Below are 20,053 nucleotides of genomic sequence, written 5' to 3' on the forward strand. Positions count from 1 at the left end.
GTTTATTAGAGTAAGAGCAATAACACTGTGTATCTTGGTGGTTCTGGTTGGGTTTACTACTTTGTGACTTTGTGAAACAAAGTGTGAGTATGCTGATTTAAAGTTCACATGGCACACAGCAAATGACATAAATTATATATATATATATTACTATTATTACATCTCTTCAGCCATCTGACACCAAGCACATTTCTGTGCCTCACAGCTGCAGTGTTTTATTGGTTCTCTAATTATGTGTCATAGCAACCAGAAGGTCAGGATGTAATGGTAAATAGCTCTATATAAGACATGTATCTTAGCTACAAGTCTCCAACAGCGCTTGCCTATGTAATCCTGCACAGGGCTGTTTCAGATATTGTGTACTATCTAGGTGATTGTGCCTTCAATTGGCTCCAGAGCCTGATAGAGCTGAAGCCAACCTAGAAACATGTGCCAGAGTCAAACATCCATAACAAGACTGAACATGTTTCTAATTTATGACGGGCATCAGAAATCTTTTGATATTAAAAACAAAAGGCAGTTAAAAGAAAACACAAATTAAGAGGAATTCATAGCAATTGTTGTTGTTATACTGAGGACATTACTGATGCGTGGACGATCTGGGTCTGTTTTGTTTTGCAGGACATTTCATAAATCATAAGCATTTTAGGATACAGCCAGTGGATGTTTGGTTCGTGGTTCATGTAAATATGAATTATGTTAGATGGGACAAAATAGGGGGCTTTAAATGTGCAAGCCTCAGGCAAAGATCTGTGAGCGTGGGATTCACAGAAATAGAATCTGTGAAAAGATGTGTAATATGTGTCTGCTCATATAAGGGAGAAAAGAGTGTTGCAGGGTATGTTCTTTTGTTCTGGTGTTAAATATCAGCAATTTACATATTTCACTTTTTAATTTTATTTGTTTATAGTAGTTAACTTTACTGTTACAGTGCCATGTCTTTTTCCCCACTGGCTAAACAACAGTGTACAAGTTAATTTCAGCCTGGTTTGAATTGAAGTCTTGGAGCTAATGTTGTTAACGGCTGATGTTTAGATGTTTTAACTGACTACACTGAGGATCCACTTAGCACAGGAGGCTCCTGCAGAATCCTTTAATGTCAGTTTTCATAACTCACTTGCTCCTGTGTGTTACAGTGTAGTCGTTCTCCACATTCACGCTCTATGAACTGGGCGTGCAGGTTGCAGTTGAAGCTGGTGCAAATTGAAAGAGATTGCATTCATTTCTACATTGTAATAGAGAAGATGTAAATACGGGCCGTCAGAATATTTTGATGTGAAGGCTAATGTATAAGTTCATCAATGCTCGAACACAGAACGCTTTGCTGGCATGGGTGTTGACAGTGAGTATTTGTGTACCTCCTTCCACACTGACCCTAATTTGGTCCATATATCTGCAGTGCTTCTGCACTTCCACAGACAAAACAATAAAATAAACAATATATTAAAAAAATGATTAATGCCATAGTTTTGTCAAGCTGTTTTGATTTCATTTCATTTTAAATTCTTTGTCGTTGTGTTTCATTATTTATGGCCCATCTGTATCTGCCAATAATATTTGATATAGATTAGATAAAATGGATTGTGTGTGTCATCTGAGATTTACCAATATCATAATCGCCCTGTGAAGGGAACCAGCATGGTGGCTGTCAGTGCGTTGATGAATTGGCTGTAAGGAAACAGTGTCATTAGCGCTGTGGTCGCATGGAGGAAGTGGGGATTGCTGCAGTAAACACTGTGGACTGTCTCCACCACTTTCTTCCTTTCCCCTCCTCAATTCTGTGACCTGCATACTAACCCTGCTTTCAACCTGGAGGACATCTTGTCCCAGTCTAGCCTGGTAGGAGAAGTGACACTTTGATGTTCTGGAGAGGACTGGGTCAAGAACTCTCTTCTGTCAACCCCTTTTCATCTTTTTTTTGCCTTATAAAAGTTCATCCTAACCCTCTTTGTTTTCTGCATTCCCTTTCTATCTCTCCCTCTGGTGCCTGCATTGCAGTGTTCTTTGCTTTCCTCTACCAGGCAAGCAATGTTTATATCAGCAGTGGACCTTTTAAACTCCTCTCCTCCTTCTCTACTCGCCTCCTTTTCTCCTTTCCAGATGGAAAGTAGCAGCACATATTTCTAGATGCATGAGCCTCGTTTTTTCTCTTTACAGCATCAGGAGACCATATGTTTTCTGACAGCAGTATTCAGCAGGAGAAAACTCTGCACACTAATCACAAAATCCCTTGACTGTTGAGTCTATCTGCAGCTGCTTGCTTCTACCAGTGCAGATGCAACATGATGTCTCTGAAACCTGAGCTTGACTTCTGTCAGACTTTATCTGAAGGTCAGTATTGCTCCATATCTAATGTGCTTAATTAGCTGGGAATTGGAGTGACTTGGTTGATGCAGGATGAGGAGGGAGACTTGCTTAATCTGATTGACTGCAACAAGATGGAGAGAAGGTGGACAGACAGTGGTGCAGTGCAGAGCACAGGCAAGGTGTTTATGATGGGTTAAATGTATAACTGAGTTACGAAAACTGCCAGTTTATGCCATTATAGTCACTCATGTCTGTGCAACCTTTCTTTGGATTAACAGCGTCTTCCTAATCATGTCACATTGTTTTGTGTGGGGTAACTGTGTGTGGTCAGGATTGGGAATTGTCAATATTACTGAATATGAAATTTGGGGCAGAAAATAATTGTGTATGTAGATTTATACTGAATTCTTTGGGGCTTAATTTATTTAAATTGTTAGTTGCAAATAGACTTGGTACAGCGTAATAAAAATTATTCATTAAGCTATTTACTTAGGAGATGTCCTTGTTCTGTGTGAATGAATGGTTGCCCAGCGCTTAGGTGAATTTCTCACAGTACAGTGGTTCCTGCCTTCCACTCTGACCCTACCCAAGTGATTTCCACTCCCACCGGCTGCCTTTTTAAATTTTGATCTGAAAAACAGCGGGAGTTAAACTCGCATAACTGTAATCAAAGTCAAGTGCATAAACCACTGGGCTGTCTGAAAAAGTTGCTGCTCAGTGGGCTTAAGTGCTGGACAACCATTGATTCACAAAAATATCCACTCAGCCGAAGAATAGAATTTACAAGTATGTCTGTATGTAGCCAAATATCTGAATGAATGAAGCCCAAAAGAAATGATGTTGTCCTACATACGGTGTAAAGTCCTGTTTTAATAATCCTTTTTATTTGTATAAAAGCTCCACAAAGATGGATAAAGATGTCACCATATCACTCTTCACATCATTTTTTTTGCTTTGCCAACTTTCATGTAGTGAGAACACCAACTTGGAAGAAGCTGCTATTCCAAGCATTTCAAGGGATTAGAGGAACGACCGTATGATACAAGCCACTAGAACAGCAAACATGTCTACATCACAGTAAGCTGTGAGTAGGAGACCGGCGAAGCAGCGTGGCTTTCCCTTCGGACCCAGGGTACGTCTTCACTGAGCGAGTGAGGGCAGCTAAAAGGTGTTAATTAACAGAGTGGAACAAAGGCAAAGTGCTCTCGTACTCTTTTCTTAAGTGCCGTTCAAATGCAAACAGACCAGCAATATTGGTCTCTGATCCCCTTTTTAGAGAATTTGCATTAGTCAGGCTGTTTTAATGTTAAAGACTGGCCACAGATGAAAGGACTCGCGTATAAATGCGTTTGTTGCTCCACAAGACGATGTCTGGCGAGGAACTGAAGAGCACTGTATAAAAGCATCTGACACTTTCACGAGTACATAGAAAGTGAGAACTGCATGTTCTGAAGCTAAATCTGCCAGGTCCACTTCAGCTCATACCCCCCTGCTTGACACAACAGATGTGTAACGCTGATTCTCCACCGGGTCCTACAAGGCAGGAGCTGTCCACAGTGCTGAAATCTAGACCGACAGCTGCTGTCTTGGATAGGAGCAGAGGAAATCTGATCTCTGGTCAGTTGCAACACCATGTCCCCTCCGTCCTATTAAAGGTCTAATTTAGCTGTTTTTGTTTTGCGTTTATGAACTAGATAATACGTTTATCTGTCATTCACGAATAGGATGCAACAATCAAAGAAACAAAAAATAAATTGAAATTCTTGGGAACAAAAACAGAAAGGTTGTCTGACCTTTTATGATTAAACTGCTGCAGTTCTCTCAGACTTTAGTTTCTCTGCGAGTTTTTCAATAGATGTTCCTTTAAGGACACATCCTTTCAAGAGGGGGTGTTCTTCGTATACTTCCACTTTGATTCAGAAAGTGATGCAAGTTCAGAGATGTTTAAGGTACAGAAAAATCCTACAAGCCGAGAGCCTAGAGGGATTCTCCAGTATAAGAAGCTCCTCATTTTTATTTTACACAAATTCAACATTTTGCTTAAAGTACAAAAGTAAAAGTACTACATTGATAGACTTTGTGGTCACTATGTTTTACTGTTATCCAGCTTCACATCTAAATGTTTCATGTTATATATACGTAACATTTAGCGTCTTTTCTTTTAAAATATTTTGCACCTTATTTATGTATTTACTTAAAGGTTAAAGTTGTCTCTCTTTTTTGTATGTATCAAATAATGAGTAGCAGCATCACAAATCGAAACATCTGGTCCTTTGTGCTAAACACGCACAAATTAAATAACCTTCACCTCACGTCTGACGTATTTCCATTTCTTTCCATTTGTTCCACTTTACCACAGATGAAAATGTATGACTTCTGAAATAGGTATTGCTGTAAGCAAGCATTCTGACCATTTCAGTACTTGAACGTATATATTTATATATTTTGTGCTGCTTAAAATTTTCTACTTCACCTTCATTTATTTACTGAGGAAGAATGTACACATTTCCCATCTAAGGGATAAGACACTTGACACTGAGGCTTTTGTTATTCAGATCATATTTCATCTGCTCTTTGTGCGATCATCCTTTTCTCTTAAATAAATCACAAATAGCTTTTCAGTGTTTGCTGAGGGCTCTGATATAATTTTTTCTGTGATTGAAATAATTGTAGCAGCTGTGCGAGTTCACAAAAGCATTTCAAGAATGTGGGTGACGTTAAAACAGGAGTGAAATTATTTAATTTACACTAATGAGACATTCTTTTTTTGTTTTTTGTGCATCTGTGTTAGTGCGACGTCAAGATGTACAATATGTTTATTTGCTGGCCACTTTTAGTTTTGAGTTTCTTTCCTTGTTAAATTTTATCCTATAGGAGAATCACCCTATTTCATCACAGAAGTGAAGTGACACATATATTGCTGCTGTTGTGACAGGGAGCAGTGACCAGGACATTTAATACAGCTGTTCGCTGCCAGGATCGAGATGAGATTAGATATATGGGGCGGCCATGATGCAGGGTGGGACGCGGTCATTCTGCTGTGCACAGGAGGTGACTGGAGGATCAGATGAGGATATGGGCTGCCTGGCTGGACTTCCTAAACACAATATTCCTGTATTTTTTTTTACACGATAATGTTAGTTTGCTGTTACATTTGTTTAACATTTTTCCCTGGTGCTTTGTAATCTCATCTGCCCTGGATGGAGTGAGAATAAATTAGACTGTAGAGTGTATATATACCATGAAATTAGCTGAAGTACTTAGGGCAGTGTACCCACTTTTCCCCACTGCTGACTGCTTATCGGCTCCACACTTTGATGCACTCGCCAGTGTCTCTCCTTCTCCCTGCTGTAGCATTTTTACTGCTTTGATTTGCTACAATGTGTGTCCTCACCTTGCCTTTAAGTCTGAATGCTGCTTGAGGCTTAGCCTGGTGGGCTGAGGGGGTTTGGAGTCTTAGCGTCAGTGAGCTCTTTGCAGCTCTGGTTGATCTGCCGTATCTGCCCTCAGCTGTGCTTTTAATGATAACCTCCATCCACCCAGTAAACGCATTCTCACATTACTCTCTGCCACTTCACTCACAAACACACAAAATGTACTCGCAGTCCTCTAGCCTCCTGATCTAACTTCATACGTCGGGCCAGTCTTTAATAAATCCCTGTCTTGCGGCTGGATATTGGTACAGTAGTTGTTCTTGTCAAACAATGGAGCAGTGATTGGGTGTTGCAGCTAGAAAAAGCCTCCCCCCAATGTTCTATTTATTTATTCTTAGCTTCCAATAGTGGTGGTCCTGGACCAGAACACAGAACTCACCCCCAATCTGTGCTTAGTGGAATTAGAAGCCTTTACATCCAACGTGTTCATGTTAGTAGGGAAATCTGCACCAACTGCTCTCTTTAAGTGCTTTATTCAGTTGAAAATATTGCAGCCTTGACTTTGTCTGCTAAAGTGAGATGTTCATGAGCTAGTTGTTAGAAGTAGAGATTAGCACACATACCTTTTAATTTAACCTTCGCTTTCAGTTCCCAGTGATCTTCGGCTGTTGCTATGCTTTGGCACATCTCATATTCAGAAGGGCTGGGAAAACAAAGTTGTCACTAACCTTTATATAAATAGATACAGATTTACTGATGATAAATTGGTGCTCCCCTTATTGGAACTAGAAGCAGGTAGGAACAGCATGGCTCCATTAACTGGTATTCTCAGTGGTGGACTTCCCAGTAGGTTCAATCATTATGAAACACCCTTCATTCTACATTTCCTGGGGGCTTGTTAGCCACATCTGTATGCTGCAGGCGCCCTGTTCAGTGAAGCATAAACACTGTAATCTCTAAATCTTCCGCAGTGTTTCCACCAACAGTTCAGTAACTACCTTGACAGCTCAATCACAGTTTGTCACATGCTGAGAGTTAGTGTAGGTCACGCTCCCCTCTGGCCTGCCAGTGCGTTCTGGTAGCTTTACACTAGTCTCCAACACCTCCTTTTCATATCAATTACTGTTTGGGGAGACTTCTGGTATGAACTGTATTTAAATCTTTTTTATACATCTTTATAGCATGTTCCTGTCATATTTGAGCTCTAAAATAAGCATGCTATTGAAGTTATGAAATTGGTCAGACCGTCCCAGCCACAGTCACACACTGATGGCAAATACAGACTCACTGTGGACTCGCTCTCTGCCTGTACATGGCAGAAGATGTAATAACATATTCAGACATACCAGGTGGCTGCTGTCTGGTAGTTGTTAAGGAGAGGAGACTCTCCAGGTGTCACACAGGCAGCAGTGAGCATTATGCGGTAGCCTGTGTCGGCCCCCCTGTCTACGTCTATCTCAATCATGGACTATACCCAAAACTGTGATGCACAGATTCGCTCTACACTCTGTAGCAAGATGGGGAAGGTTTGTCTCTAATTTCTGCTAGGGGCAGTCGGCTGATCTACAACAGATTTTGCCCGTGTATGTGTTTTGTAGCGTGGAATCAAAGTCGATCGTCTCTGGAAGATGCCAGACTTGAAGTCAGTCAGCAAACCAGAAAGTAAAACAAATGCAGATTTTACATGGCAGCAATACAAATGTGAATTAGATGAAGCGTTTTCAAGCAGCAAGATGCAGGCCTGTGTTAATGTCACAGCTCTTCAGACACTGTCATGACATTCCAAGTCCCGCCTGCCCTCTCTTTCCGCGCCAGCTCTCTGTTTGTTTTGTTAATACAATTTTATATAAGAAAATGAGCTTTTGCGGCAACATCTAACATCAAATAGAAAAAAAAAACGAAATATTGTTTATCTTAGCTTATGACGATAGCTTATTATGAAGCATGAAGAATATCTCAAACTTTCATCACCATAGCGAAAAAGCTGCAGCAGCTGTGGCATCTCAATGCGTCTTAATGATGTTCAGGTCCACACTTGAATTATTTTGCATATCCCAGATGTTTCCCTGACCCTAACTGTGGAACATCAACCTATACAGTAACAAATTATGCATGAAGTGCATTAAAATGACTATAGAGATTAAATATTTTAAATGTGATTGCTCACGCTGACAGCAACTGTCTCCTTAGTGACGGGTCTGAGATTAGAGGTGTCTTCTTACTAAAACAATATAAACTGAAAAAGGAGGGAGGAAGCTGATTTATTATTCACACACAGACAACTTATGTGTTTTTAATCACAGACCTCTCGAGCTGCAGTCATTTTGTAATCAGGACACCTTGTCTGAAATCAGTTGTGCAAACGCTGCATCCCACATCAGCCTGCCAGTGGATACGGGATGTATCATGTCGAGTGACGCCGGAGTCCTGAAAGTTTAATTTGCTCTTGTAAAGTCTAACTGGAAGATTCTATTTTAGCGACTGAACTAGAAGCAGTCAAGCAAATAAACATGAAGCCAGTTCGTTCTGCTAATTTGACTCATTATTCCCCTTTGCTTCTTGTGTTTTTCTCTGTTCTCTAGAAAATTATTGTCATTTACCAAACACAAAGAACAATTAATTTGTCACCTAAAATCTGCCCACAGCCCTGTAGGGTGCTTAACTTATCACTGAAACAGAGTGGACAGATAGGGCAGTTGAAGTGTGGTCATTAGCATGGTGCGGCAATGATTCAAAGGCCATTCGTCAAACTGAATGGAAGCACAGAAGCAATATCCTGATTTGTTATATATTTGACACTCCTCCCTCCATGTCCCACACCCCTCTCCCTTAAATGGCTTGACCTTTTATTTTGGTGACATTTTGAAAGTGAAGAAAGAATGGCCTTGGGTAGACTTCCATCTCCACTCTTCACAATACTGTAGTTCCCTGGAGCGATGCTGCCATTTTGTCCCATTCCGTGGCCATTATTTCAATACATTTGTTTAGCATGTGTACATTACTGAAGACCTGAGCTAAATGCTAAAGAGGTTAGCAGTGGGCCAGCTTTCACATTAGATGAAGGTTGCATTCTTAGACAATGAGTGTATAATGCTTTTGGTTTAGATGTACAGTATAATACATGTGGTTCTTCCTGTTGTTGTTATTGTTGTTGCAGCAACATTAAGTAGATACTTATTTAAATGTGGGAAACAAAACAATCAACCAGACTTGGATGAGTCGAGACACAGGTGATTGTTCTCTCTGCTTGTTTCAATAAGAATATGAATGAACAAACGCTGTCAGTGTGTTTGAAGTTATCTATGCTTGTTCGTACGTATGTGTGTTATTGTCACATAGCTTGCGTTTTCTGTCTTTTAGTTATGAGTTCAAAAAGTTCCACACACATTCATCCGCCTCCCTCGTTGTTTAAGCGAGCGCTTTCAGACTGGCTGTGAAGTGAGAAGGGCTGTTGGAAAGTTCTGTCCCAGTATTGTTTTGCGTGAACTCCCTCTGGTGTCGCTAAGCACTTGGCTGCAGAATGGTCAGTCATTGTTTCCGTTCTGTCCTCCAGCACGCCGCCTTTTCTGTTTCTCCCTTTGATTGGGTTTGAAGGTCAGCTGGAGGCCACTGTAGCTTATCCAGGTTATTGTGCTTAGTTCATGGAAGGTTACAACTGTAAGTGAGCACTGACAGAACCTTTACTTGAGCGAAAGCAGCCTATAATCTGGTTTTGTGGGGTGTGGTAATTTGTTGTTGGTTTCCCTGGTTCGTTTGTTTGCACCACTAATCATTTAATGGTTGTGTGTCATGCCACATTGTACCAAAAAGGAAGTTCTGTCTGTGTCGCACTCTCTTCCAGGCTTTTGGTTGGAGCACTGTACACAGCAATCGTATTGGACACGCCTTAAGCCTCTCTGGGCATTAGTCTGTCAGTGCATCTCTGATTGGGAGGATTGTGGCTGAGCAGAAGAGCTCTCATTTTGTGTTGTTCTTTCATTTGAGCTCAAAAAGTTACACACAAGTGATTTTGCATAGAATTCAAAAATAGTGGGAATGAAATCCTGCCCACCAACATCTGATTCAGAATCATTTGACAGACTAGATGAATGTGTCTTTGAACCTTCAAGCCTTGTCATTTTATTCATTTTAACATAAGAGGCCATGGCTCGTCTCCACATCTGCTCCCTAGGGACCTCTTTACCACAGAGTTCAAACTCCACCAGCGGTCTCCCTAAATAGGACATCACTTCTATTTGCTTTCATCCAATTTTGGGGCCACTGTAGCTTCCCCTCAGAAACTCAAGTCCAATCTTTTCTGCCTGTCACCATGGTGATGTCGAGCCATCAGCCCCGACCTAATCAGAAGCCACTGAAAGTGGAGTGATTCTTAAGGGCTCGAATGCAACGTTGGTTCTCCACCTCATACAATAAGACGTGATGCGTAAATGATATCTAAATGAAGAAATGCTCTACTGGGGCTAATTCCTAGATCTGCTTAATGGGTTGAAATAGTGACGTTTCAGTGTAGGTGCAACAATGAGCCAGTTGCATACAAACAAGGACTATGATGTCAGAATTCACACGTGTACATTTTATTATTAAAATATTAAATCACAACATGTTTACGAAGGCTAACGTTGTGGTGGCGAATACATAATCACTATTCATAGCCTCAACGCTCTTGAAGTAAGGAACTGCAGGGGTGAAAAATCCAACTAATTGCTCACCTTAATTGCTTTTACATAAGCAGTTTTTCAGCTTTGCCACATAGTAAAATAAATGTCTGCCTTGTGGAAAGTTATTCCCAGCACATTAAAGAATCACTCTAATGTCTAAGGTTCTTTCATTTCCTCAGATACACGCTCTGCTGCTTTATCTCTAACATCACAAGATCTCATTCTTTCCAGACAAGCCAGGTGAAAATGACTCACTGTCTCAACACGCCTGTGAAAAGGTTCAAACCAAGGTGCAAACCCTCCGTTTACAAGATGAGTGAATTGCTAATCTCGGTCTACCTGTGCTTTGTGAATGCATCCCTCTCTAGCTGTCACTGACTAGTCTAATGCAACCGCCCCTTCACGCCTGTCGACTTGAGTTGTGCAGATATCAGTTAGAGCCTCATTAAAGCGGTATTACTCTCCAGCCTCTCATCGTCGTATTGTTCCTATAACCTCACTCTCCGGTTTGCACATCATCAACCTGCAGCGCCTCTGAGCCTCTGTGCATCTTAGTAGTACAGATATTCTTAATTGAACTTGTATGATTAGCCATGACTGCAGGAGGCAGGCTTTCCTCCTTCTCTCCACTCTCCTGGGAAGGAAAAACTGGGTTACGTTTACCTCCAACCGCGCAGAAATGTAAATTACCCCGCACATTGGTTCTTAACTCACCAAGCATCAGTAGCATCAGGCTGCTACAAAGCTGTCCTCTCTATTATGTTATTTCCACACGACTAAAGTTCTCATGAATTCTGTTTGTGTGCCTCCCCAACTCGGCGCAGCCAATATATAGGCCTTTCACAGCTCTTTGATGTTGAATTATGGCTCAGTCAAAGAAATGTCAAAAGATTTAATTCCCTTCAAGTGGAAAGAATATGAATTCAGATTGGTTAGGTGGGTGTGGAGGCGCTTTGATAAATTCTTAAGCTGACACTCGACATACTGACTGACAAGTTGTCTTTTACTGCAGCGCAGAGCTCAAACACTTGTAACACCTGAACGACTTGGGACCATTATTTTTCAGTATATGAAACAAAGAACAAAAAGCATGTTGTATGTGGAAGGACTCTTGATTATGAACTCCCATTTGCTAAGCTTGTAGCGGCATGCAAAGATAGAGCCACACGTTAGGCCCGCTTCCTCTGGCTGCAGAAGCTCATCACTCAGGATGTCATAATCATAACAGAAATTAACACTCCTGTCATGCAGAAAAAAAGATGTGGTAATGTGCATCGTGTAATGATACTATTTAACAAGCTTCTCAATATATATTCATGAATCGAGCTACAATAGCAACAGTCTGATTCACCGTGAACTGTGAACAACACAGATGGAGGGGCAAATTAATAGCAACGTGGTGACCACATGGAACAAGAGAGAGGCTGCCATGATGAACTCACAGAATCCATATGACGCAAACGGAGCTGACTTTCACTGTAGTTGGACTTTTGTGTCTCTGTTAGTTTGGACACGTTATTTTCATCACTTGTGATGTTGCGTCCTTCCCGGAGCTGGTCTTTTGTTGTGCAGATTGCCGATAGCGCTATCGTCTGAGTCTCAGTGAGAGGGTGTTTTAAAAGAGGATTCCGCTCTCACAAGCGCACTGAGCCGCTGCTGGGTTTAACTGTGGGAAACAGACCAAAGCCACAAGTCTTCTATCATCAGAAACCATCAGGGGTCGAAGCCGAGATAGGCGCCAAATAAATGAGTGTAAAGTCACATTGTGGGAGTGTTTTCAGTGGTTGTAGTGTTTCAGATAAGCCCTGTACAGCCAGCAGGGGCTCTAAAAAAAGCCAGGAGCTCATTCTGACGGTGTCGTTGTGGAGGCAGTGAAAATTAACCTTGCATGTTTGTCTGTGCCTCTTTGGGTCATTTAACTGCGGCCGCTGCTGCAGCTAGAGTAATTTATTGTGTTAAACAATTATTACACCCACGGACTTTGCTGCGCTTCTCATTAGATTGTGGTATAGGAGTTGTAGTGGAAGACCTTTTTAATTGGCTTTGGCTTCAAACTTTTAATAGTTTCATGCCGAAGAAATTTTAAATACATGTCTGTCTTAGCTGGTGCTTGTTGTTTTCTGACGCCACCATTTACCTCATTTGGATTGAACGGGTGCAGTCACGTCCCGGACCTCATCGTGTTCCTGGGTCACTGGGCATTGAAGGTCCTGTCATCAGGCGACCGAAGCGCTGCCTTTGGTGCAAGCCCTGCTGCTGCAGAGGTTATCGATCGGGTCTGTTTATGGTTTCCTCCGTCCTAATGTTTATGCCGCTGCTGCCGGCTCCTTCGTTGGAACGGTCTTATCCAGGTGATGAGCCATAGCTGTTTGCTGCCACTCGGTTTCACCACACTGCTTTCGGGCCAACGTTCCATTTTCCTCTGCTGCCAGATTTACTGTCATTAAGTGAACTCCAGGCAGGCTGCCACGTGCCTTTAATTTATGACCATCTATCTAGCCATCCAACCAAAATGGCCTAATGAGTGTAGTGTTACGGAGACTGTTTTCTATACCTGGCAGGTTGTCCATCTCTGGAGGAAAACCTGTGAAGCTTATTTGAATCCTCCATTTAGTCATGACGCAGATAGAGCTTGTTTATTTGTGTATAATATTGTTCACATTTTTGCCTTAATAAAGTTTTCATCTCTCTTTTATTAAGGGGTCCATGGAATATCTTGCTTTTGTTAGACCTACAGTATCCCACCTTGTTATAAGCTTGTACAGCTGAAAGGTTCCTTTTACTACTCTACTGTATGAGTTTTAGTCTGCTGAATACAATACAGTTGGTCCTTTAGTTTATTGCATTGATTACAGACTGAAATGAAGTGCTATTCAAACTCTGCATTGATTTATTTTTGCAAGGCCTAGAGAAGCTCTACTCTCAATGTGCTAATGATGTAATCAGTGATTTCATACTTTTATTTACCTCTTGTGTCATAATGGGTGAAAATGAATCAAGGGATCAGAATGTGCAATTACTCCACTTCTCAGGATTGTGCTGTATGTGTGTGATTAATGGCAATTGTGCTTAACAAGTATGAGGTTCGTTCTTGACCTCGGGCCTCCTCGCTGCGTTGTGTCATGATATCTGCAACTGGAGAGTCTTTTGTCAGGACTCATTGCCTTAGACTTGGCCTGATGCAACACGTTTCACCCAGCAGACGGTCGGAGCTGTAAATTGTTGCTTTGTTGCGTTTGGTGTCGTTGTTTGGCTTCATACATGGTGGCATTAGGCAGGTGGTGGGAGTCGTGGGCACTTGGTCTGCATACCAATAACAAGCTTTCCGCCAGTCAGCTGATTCTCCATCCGCGCTCACATCGTGACTAAGTTCAGACGGCAGACCTGTTGTAGTTTGCTGAGCTTTATAGGGGTTGTCTGCACATTTTTGGCCACTAAGCCGACTCAGACTGCATATTACACTCACCCCATGAGTTTTCATGCTGCGAATTCCTTTTATTGTTAGTGCCTCACTGAATAATGTCTCTGCTTTCTGTTCCCACTGAAGAAGACGTCTGCTGCTCAGCACTGGGGGTGGTTTTCAAAGTATGTCGCAATAGGGTTTTCATTTTTTCCCACAATAAGCTTCTACTTCAAGTAGCAGTTTTTTTCTTGATTTCCCTCATTATATACTGTTGGTATATACAGCAGAATAAAAACATCTTCATATACCATAATTACGTCAATGCAGCATTTCACTGCTTTACTCCATAATGACTTTCCGTCAAATTTTCAAATTTCAGGCAGACCAGTGACACGCATCATTGTAATGTAATTGCAGCACAATCTGATGATGATTAGGGTGAGGCGAGGCTTATGCCCCGGTGGACTAGGCTCCCTCCACTACTTCAGGCTGCTTTTGATCTCACCTGGCCATTACCTGTCAATCACAGTAATGTGCAGAGGCTATCTAGAACCATTTTCCATCTGCTTGCTTTGATGCCCACCAGCAAGTTGTTGTCAGTGCTCCCCACATAAACCGTGGACATCGTAAGAGGGCTAATTTCATGCTTGTTGGACTTGAAGAACTGGATTATTGATTGTTGTTTTGTACATTCTTAATAGTGGTTACCTTTTGTCTCATAAGGGGGCAGTACAGGTACAGCCACTGCTGTCCTCTTCTCTTTTTTCATTAAATGCCTGGCGTTTTTATTTTCATGGCTGCTTAAATTCTGATCAAAACCTTTTAGAGGGAAAGTGATTTCTACTTTCTTCTTCCAGCGTTGGACAGACCCATTGCACTAGAGTAGTGACCTGGAAAATATGTGATGGGGCCTTTTTGGTTAATTTCCCCTCAGAAAAAATACCTGAACTAGAACAGGGTTGAAAGTTGGGTCAAACAGAACAAAATGACTGAATTTGTGTTGCTTGGGCTCTACATCAACACAGCGCGGGAAATAATTTAAACAGCGTGAAGGGATAAAAATGCTGTTCCTCACCTGTCTGTCTTTCTCCCCGTCTCTTCCAACTTATTCTGCAGGTGGTTGGGGGCGAGTTCGACCTGGAGACAAACTTCATCATCCAGGAGGCCGAAAGTATCGGCTGCATGTCGGAGCTGTTGGAGCACTGCGACGTCACCTGCCAGGCGGAAATCTGGAGCATGTTCACTGCCGTCCTTCGAAAAAGCGTTCGAAACCTGCAAACCTGTACTGAGGTGGGCCTCATCGAGCAGGTGCTGCTCAAAATGGGCTCAGTGGAGGACATGATTGCAGGTACGCTACTGGCTTGGTTTTGAACCAGGAACCTTCTAACTCTGAATTGGCACCAGGCTTTAGTAGAAGTGTTTTCCGTAGGTTCATGTGTGTCTAAGTGTTAGTGTGGACCTTTGTCTTCAGCCACTTGGACATGCGTCTTATGTCAGTGTTTCTGCTTTCCAGCCATTATTGCAGCTGAAAGTGGTTGAAACAGAAGACCGGTTATGAACTTTGTGGGGAATAGTAGTTTTCTGTTTGTCTTTTTGATACAATCCTTATTCAGGTCACTGTGCTGCTGTTTTTGGTGGTTAGCATGTGCGCTGTGCAAATGATCCATACCTTGTTTAACATATAAATTGTATTTTAGACAATGAAATCTAAATGCAGTTTGCAACTTTCGCCGTGCGTTGATGCCTTTGATTTACTCGTCTTTTCCAGTGTATTGTAGCGAGGGGTGTCTTTGTGATAAATAAAATGGAATGAAGCAAAGCGGGTTTTATAATCTTCATAGCTGCTACACAAACATTTTCCATCATGAAGACCCTCCTGTGCATCGCAGATAAATTTAAAACTGCAGCTGGAATTCGCCGCTGCGTTTTAATGGTTGTCCTCCGTCTCCTTCTGTTTGTGTGCGTCTGCGTGTTTGCTGATATGCCTATGTTATCTCGCCTTCAAAGACTTGCTAGTGGACATGTTGGGAGTGCTGGCCAGCTACAGCATCACGGTCAGAGAACTGAAGATGCTTTTCAGCATGCTACGAGGGGAAGGAGGCCTCTGGGTAAGTGAGAGCAGGCCCCAGATTTGCTGTGTCTGTTTGACACTGTTACTTGACTTTCCCCTAGAGAGCTATCACACTGATGTGTTTGGGGCTTGTTCTGTAACTGACTAACTGCAGAGTGAGTGAACAAGGTAAATAACTGTGTATTGACAGCAGAGAAGGCGCGACAGTCTTGTTATTGCTCTCTTTTTTTTCTCCTCTGCCACCTGTGCAGCCGAAGCATGCAGTCAAAATGTTGTCGGTGCTGAATCAGATGCCCCAGCGGCACGGCCCAGATGCCTTCTTCAATTTTCCTGGTCGCAGTGCAGCAGTAAGCGTTCATTCTGATTTTTAAATTGCATACGGCGTCTCTTGAATAGTGAAGCGAAGCTTATCCAGTGTAAGAAGCACTCACATTAGTGTTTGTAAATGACCTGCTGGACACGTAGATGAAAGCTGCTTGTAGCATAGAAAGAAACTAGAAAAGTGGTAAAGGAAGTGGGTGGAGACACACGGGGAGCGACAGGACGTTGCTGATGGGACTGAGTGGAGGTTACCGTTCATTAGCTTTGTCAGTTTTTTTTTTTTACATTCTGTCAAAACAGGGTGATTAAGAAAATAAATGACCATACTATTAATTCAATTTAAAATCTCACTGATGGTTAGAAAGTCGTTTTCAGCTTTGCAAAATTTGATGTTTTCTATCAGAAAGAACATCATGAACGGGGAATATATTATGATGCATTAGCCAGTGACACAGTGGAGGAGAAGAAATTAATCACAAAACTTTATAAACTAAATAAATAGAAAATATTGCATTTAAGTATGGTAAATGCCAATTCCGGCAGCAGGTAGATGTTTTCAGCTTTTTTGTCCCTGTCTATTCGTCCCAGGCTTATGAACAGCATATGTCAGGAACACTTCAGAGGAAATTCATTACTTATGGCTCAAATAACTACTTGGACTCATGGATGAACTAATTAAAACATGAGCATGCACAGACATGCATATAACCTGACTTGACTGATTAGTGCAGCGGTGGTACTATGAGTCTGCACTAATTGTATTTTTATCCCATTGTTTGTTTTCCATCACAGGCCATTGCTTTACCTCCAATTGCTAAGTGGCCTTATCAGAACGGCTTTACACTCAACACCTGGTTTAGAATGGATCCTTTGAATAGCATCAATGTTGACAAGGACAAACCGTATCTCTACTGGTGAGTATATACCTGCATACATTTGAGCTCCGGTGTCCTGTGTGCACTGAGCTCTCACAGGTGCTATAAGTCTGACAGAGATGAAAAGTAAATTACACTTTCTTGTTTTTCATCAATCTAATTGCTTCATCTTTGTATTAGAAATCATTCTCACTCTGCAGAGACCTATAAAGCCACCAGCAGCTTTATTGACGAAGCAATATGCTGTCTGATACTCTGTGACCTACAGTGATTTTCCCATCTAAGAAGATTATGACTGGATCTTGTTTTTCAAGGTTAAACTAGTTTTACAGACACTATTTTTCACACACTGGCAACATTTATGTAATGTGGTTTGCGAAAGGGCTTCATTTTCTTCCAGATAATGTTCATGAATTATAATGGAGAGAGAGGGAATTAGGTGAGATTATTGAGATTAAAACCCATCGAAGCATGAACTACAGTGGCTGGTGCTGGCTGGTACAGAGGTAGGCTGCTGCAGTGGGAGGAAGGGTTGGAAGTATTAATTTGGATTTGATTATCTGCCGCACAAGGTCCAAATAGCGGCTCTTGCAGGGGCTTGTGGGTAATTACCGCCGAAATCAGTAACTCTCGAGTGAAGTGATGTTCAGACGCTCTTTTGTTTGTGACTTTTTCTTATAAACAAATAGGAGAGTGCATAATAAATATGAGATGGGAAGGACTGTTCACTAATTCAAAGGTAACGGTTGGTTCAGGTTATAACTTGCTTCCTGCCGTTGCTTCACTGGAATCACACGGTTTGAATGAAGGAGTCGTCTCACCTCCAAAGGACTTGTTCTGTGCCTCTGTGATGTGTAACATCAAAAAAGAGAAGTGTTGGCTAAGCTACGTTGTTTGTATTCATGTGGCAGCAATTCCTTTCTGACACAGTCACAAAAAGGGTGAGATATGCCAGGCTAATCCTGTTTGTGCACTGCTCCGAGGGCCTCTTAGCTCAGTGGCAGGGTATGTAGACAACAACAACAAAAAGAACTGTACCAGAATCAAAGCGCGGCGGCCGCTCTCCACCCGATGTGCGATGGAAAGCTGGCCTGTCCACTGGAGCATCTGTGCCGGCGCCGTGGCAGCTACGTGTGGGGCTTGATATGGGTCCGGCCCTGCCAGCGCCCCGCAGTGTAAACGCCAGTGCTCACCTTATTTGCCCTGGCACGCCGCTCCGCTTGTTTTAGACCATCTCTGTGGGTGGTGCTGGAGCAGGACACGCAGGAGTGGGGCGCTGCTATAATGATGGGACTCCTATAGACCTAAAGATGGAGACGGTACATGTTGCAGTGATGAGTTGAATGCGAGCAGGAAAGCAATGAGCTGTACAGGGTGTGAGCTGTACAGGGTAACACTGCAGTGGTGGGATTTAGACTCTGTGACATCACCAAAGCCTGCTTCTATGCAGCTGCTCTACTCACATCTGTAATATTGTTTTGTTCTTACCCGTTCAAAGTAGTGTCATAATTCTCATAAGAATCTTTTGAGTTATCTATTAATTGCTCCTAAAATTGCTTTGAGTCTGCATAGCACAAGACATTCACAAATTATGTGCAGCTCCATTGTTATTATGTGAAGTATTTGAAGGAGGAAATATTACCTAAAAATCTAAAATTCATGGTGCATAGCTAGTTAATCAAAAACCTTCACACCTCAGCTGGGATGAAATATATTTTACCATGCTTTTAAAATTTGCAGCTCATGATATATGACGCATACGAGAGCCTGTCTCTGTTCGCAGCTTTCGCACCAGCAAGGGCATTGGCTACTCTGCACATTTTGTTGGTAACTGCTTGATTGTGACATCGCTCAAGTCTAAAGGAAAAGGCTTTCAGCATTGTGTCAAGTATGATTTTCAGCCCAGAAAGGTAAGCACAGCTAACACGACACGTCTGTAAACATCATAAAAGAGCCTACAGATGTCACATTGTAGAGTTGGCATCATGTTAAACAATAGCAGCATTTTTCAAATTTTACCCAACTGTTGCATGTACAGCTGTTAGGTTGAATTCTATTGAAGTAGTTGTATGTTTGTCAGTGCTGAGCCTGTAAAAGACAATTCGTTATGGAGCATGTAAATGCAGATGTATCAATTAAAATGAATTTAACATGAACTGTGAATGGGGTGGACCTGTTCCTGCAGACAAGGGAATCTGACTCAGCCCTCACATATATATAACTGCAGTATTTATTCCATTCTGAACGCATCACACTTTTTTTTTTTTCCAGTGTGTAATTACACACATGACATGAGCTCAAACGTCGCCACTCTGGCTCTGTTTGACATATTCTAACATGGCTTTGTGTGGAGTCTTGTCTCCACTCAGCCTGTCTTCTGATCTATTATTTACGATTTTCCACTGCAGATTTCAGAATACTACAGTATGTAGTAAACCTTCGCACATACTAGAAACCCAGGCTCAGATGTAGTAACTGGCAGCCGTCTGAGTTTCCTGCTTGTAAAAGAAACACCTGGCTTTTAAAGCTTGCCCCATAAACTGAAGAGTTTTTTTATATTCGGGTATAAAAACGTGTTTACAGAAGGACATTTCCTATGACATGCTTCATGTGACTTGCTTGTCATTCTCAGTGGTACATGATCAGCATAGTTCACATCTACAGCCGCTGGAGGAACAGTGAAATCCGATGCTACGTCAACGGGCAGCTTGTGTCTTATGGAGACATGGCCTGGCACGTCAACACAAATGATGTGAGCATTTTTCTTTACCGTTGTCATTTTCTGTTAGTTTCAAAGCTCAATAGCCAGAACTAAAGCTGCCGTAATGACACTGCCATAGCTGTGGATTCCGAGAGGAGAAAAATACATTACAGTAGTGCTTATTGAGCAAAATTTGTTTTACCACATCAACAGAAATTGTCTCAGAAATATGACTGGCACTTCCTAATTTGAATATCTATTTGTCACAGAGTGGTGCTGCAGTCGAGGGCGGAAGAGGGAATATAAAATATTTAGAGAACAGATTTATGTATAGAGTGAAAAT

The 20,053-nt window shown here is 41.9% G+C and overlaps 1 protein-coding gene across 8 annotated transcripts in view; it reads left to right on the plus strand.

Moving 5' to 3' along the window:
- Positions 1-20,053, plus strand: part of LOC114868482 (neurobeachin-like) — a 147,527-nt gene that overhangs the window by 18,215 nt on the left and 109,259 nt on the right. For 7 of the 8 annotated variants that reach the window (XM_055514232.1, XM_055514233.1, XM_029172109.3 and 4 more), the window contains 6 exons: positions 14,859-15,090; positions 15,750-15,850; positions 16,065-16,160; positions 16,927-17,048; positions 18,793-18,919; positions 19,642-19,761. In XM_055514232.1, coding sequence (XP_055370207.1) covers positions 14,859-15,090; positions 15,750-15,850; positions 16,065-16,160; positions 16,927-17,048; positions 18,793-18,919; positions 19,642-19,761 — 798 coding nt within the window. Of the gene's footprint in view, positions 1-2,157; positions 2,332-3,279; positions 3,440-14,858; positions 15,091-15,749; positions 15,851-16,064; positions 16,161-16,926; positions 17,049-18,792; positions 18,920-19,641; positions 19,762-20,053 lie in introns of all 8 variants that reach the window. The other variant, XM_055514236.1, reaches the window with a different exon arrangement.

The sequence above is a fragment of the Betta splendens genome, chromosome 13 (genome assembly GCF_900634795.4).
Source record: "Betta splendens chromosome 13, fBetSpl5.4, whole genome shotgun sequence".
NCBI classification, from domain to species: Eukaryota; Metazoa; Chordata; class Actinopteri; order Anabantiformes; family Osphronemidae; genus Betta; species Betta splendens.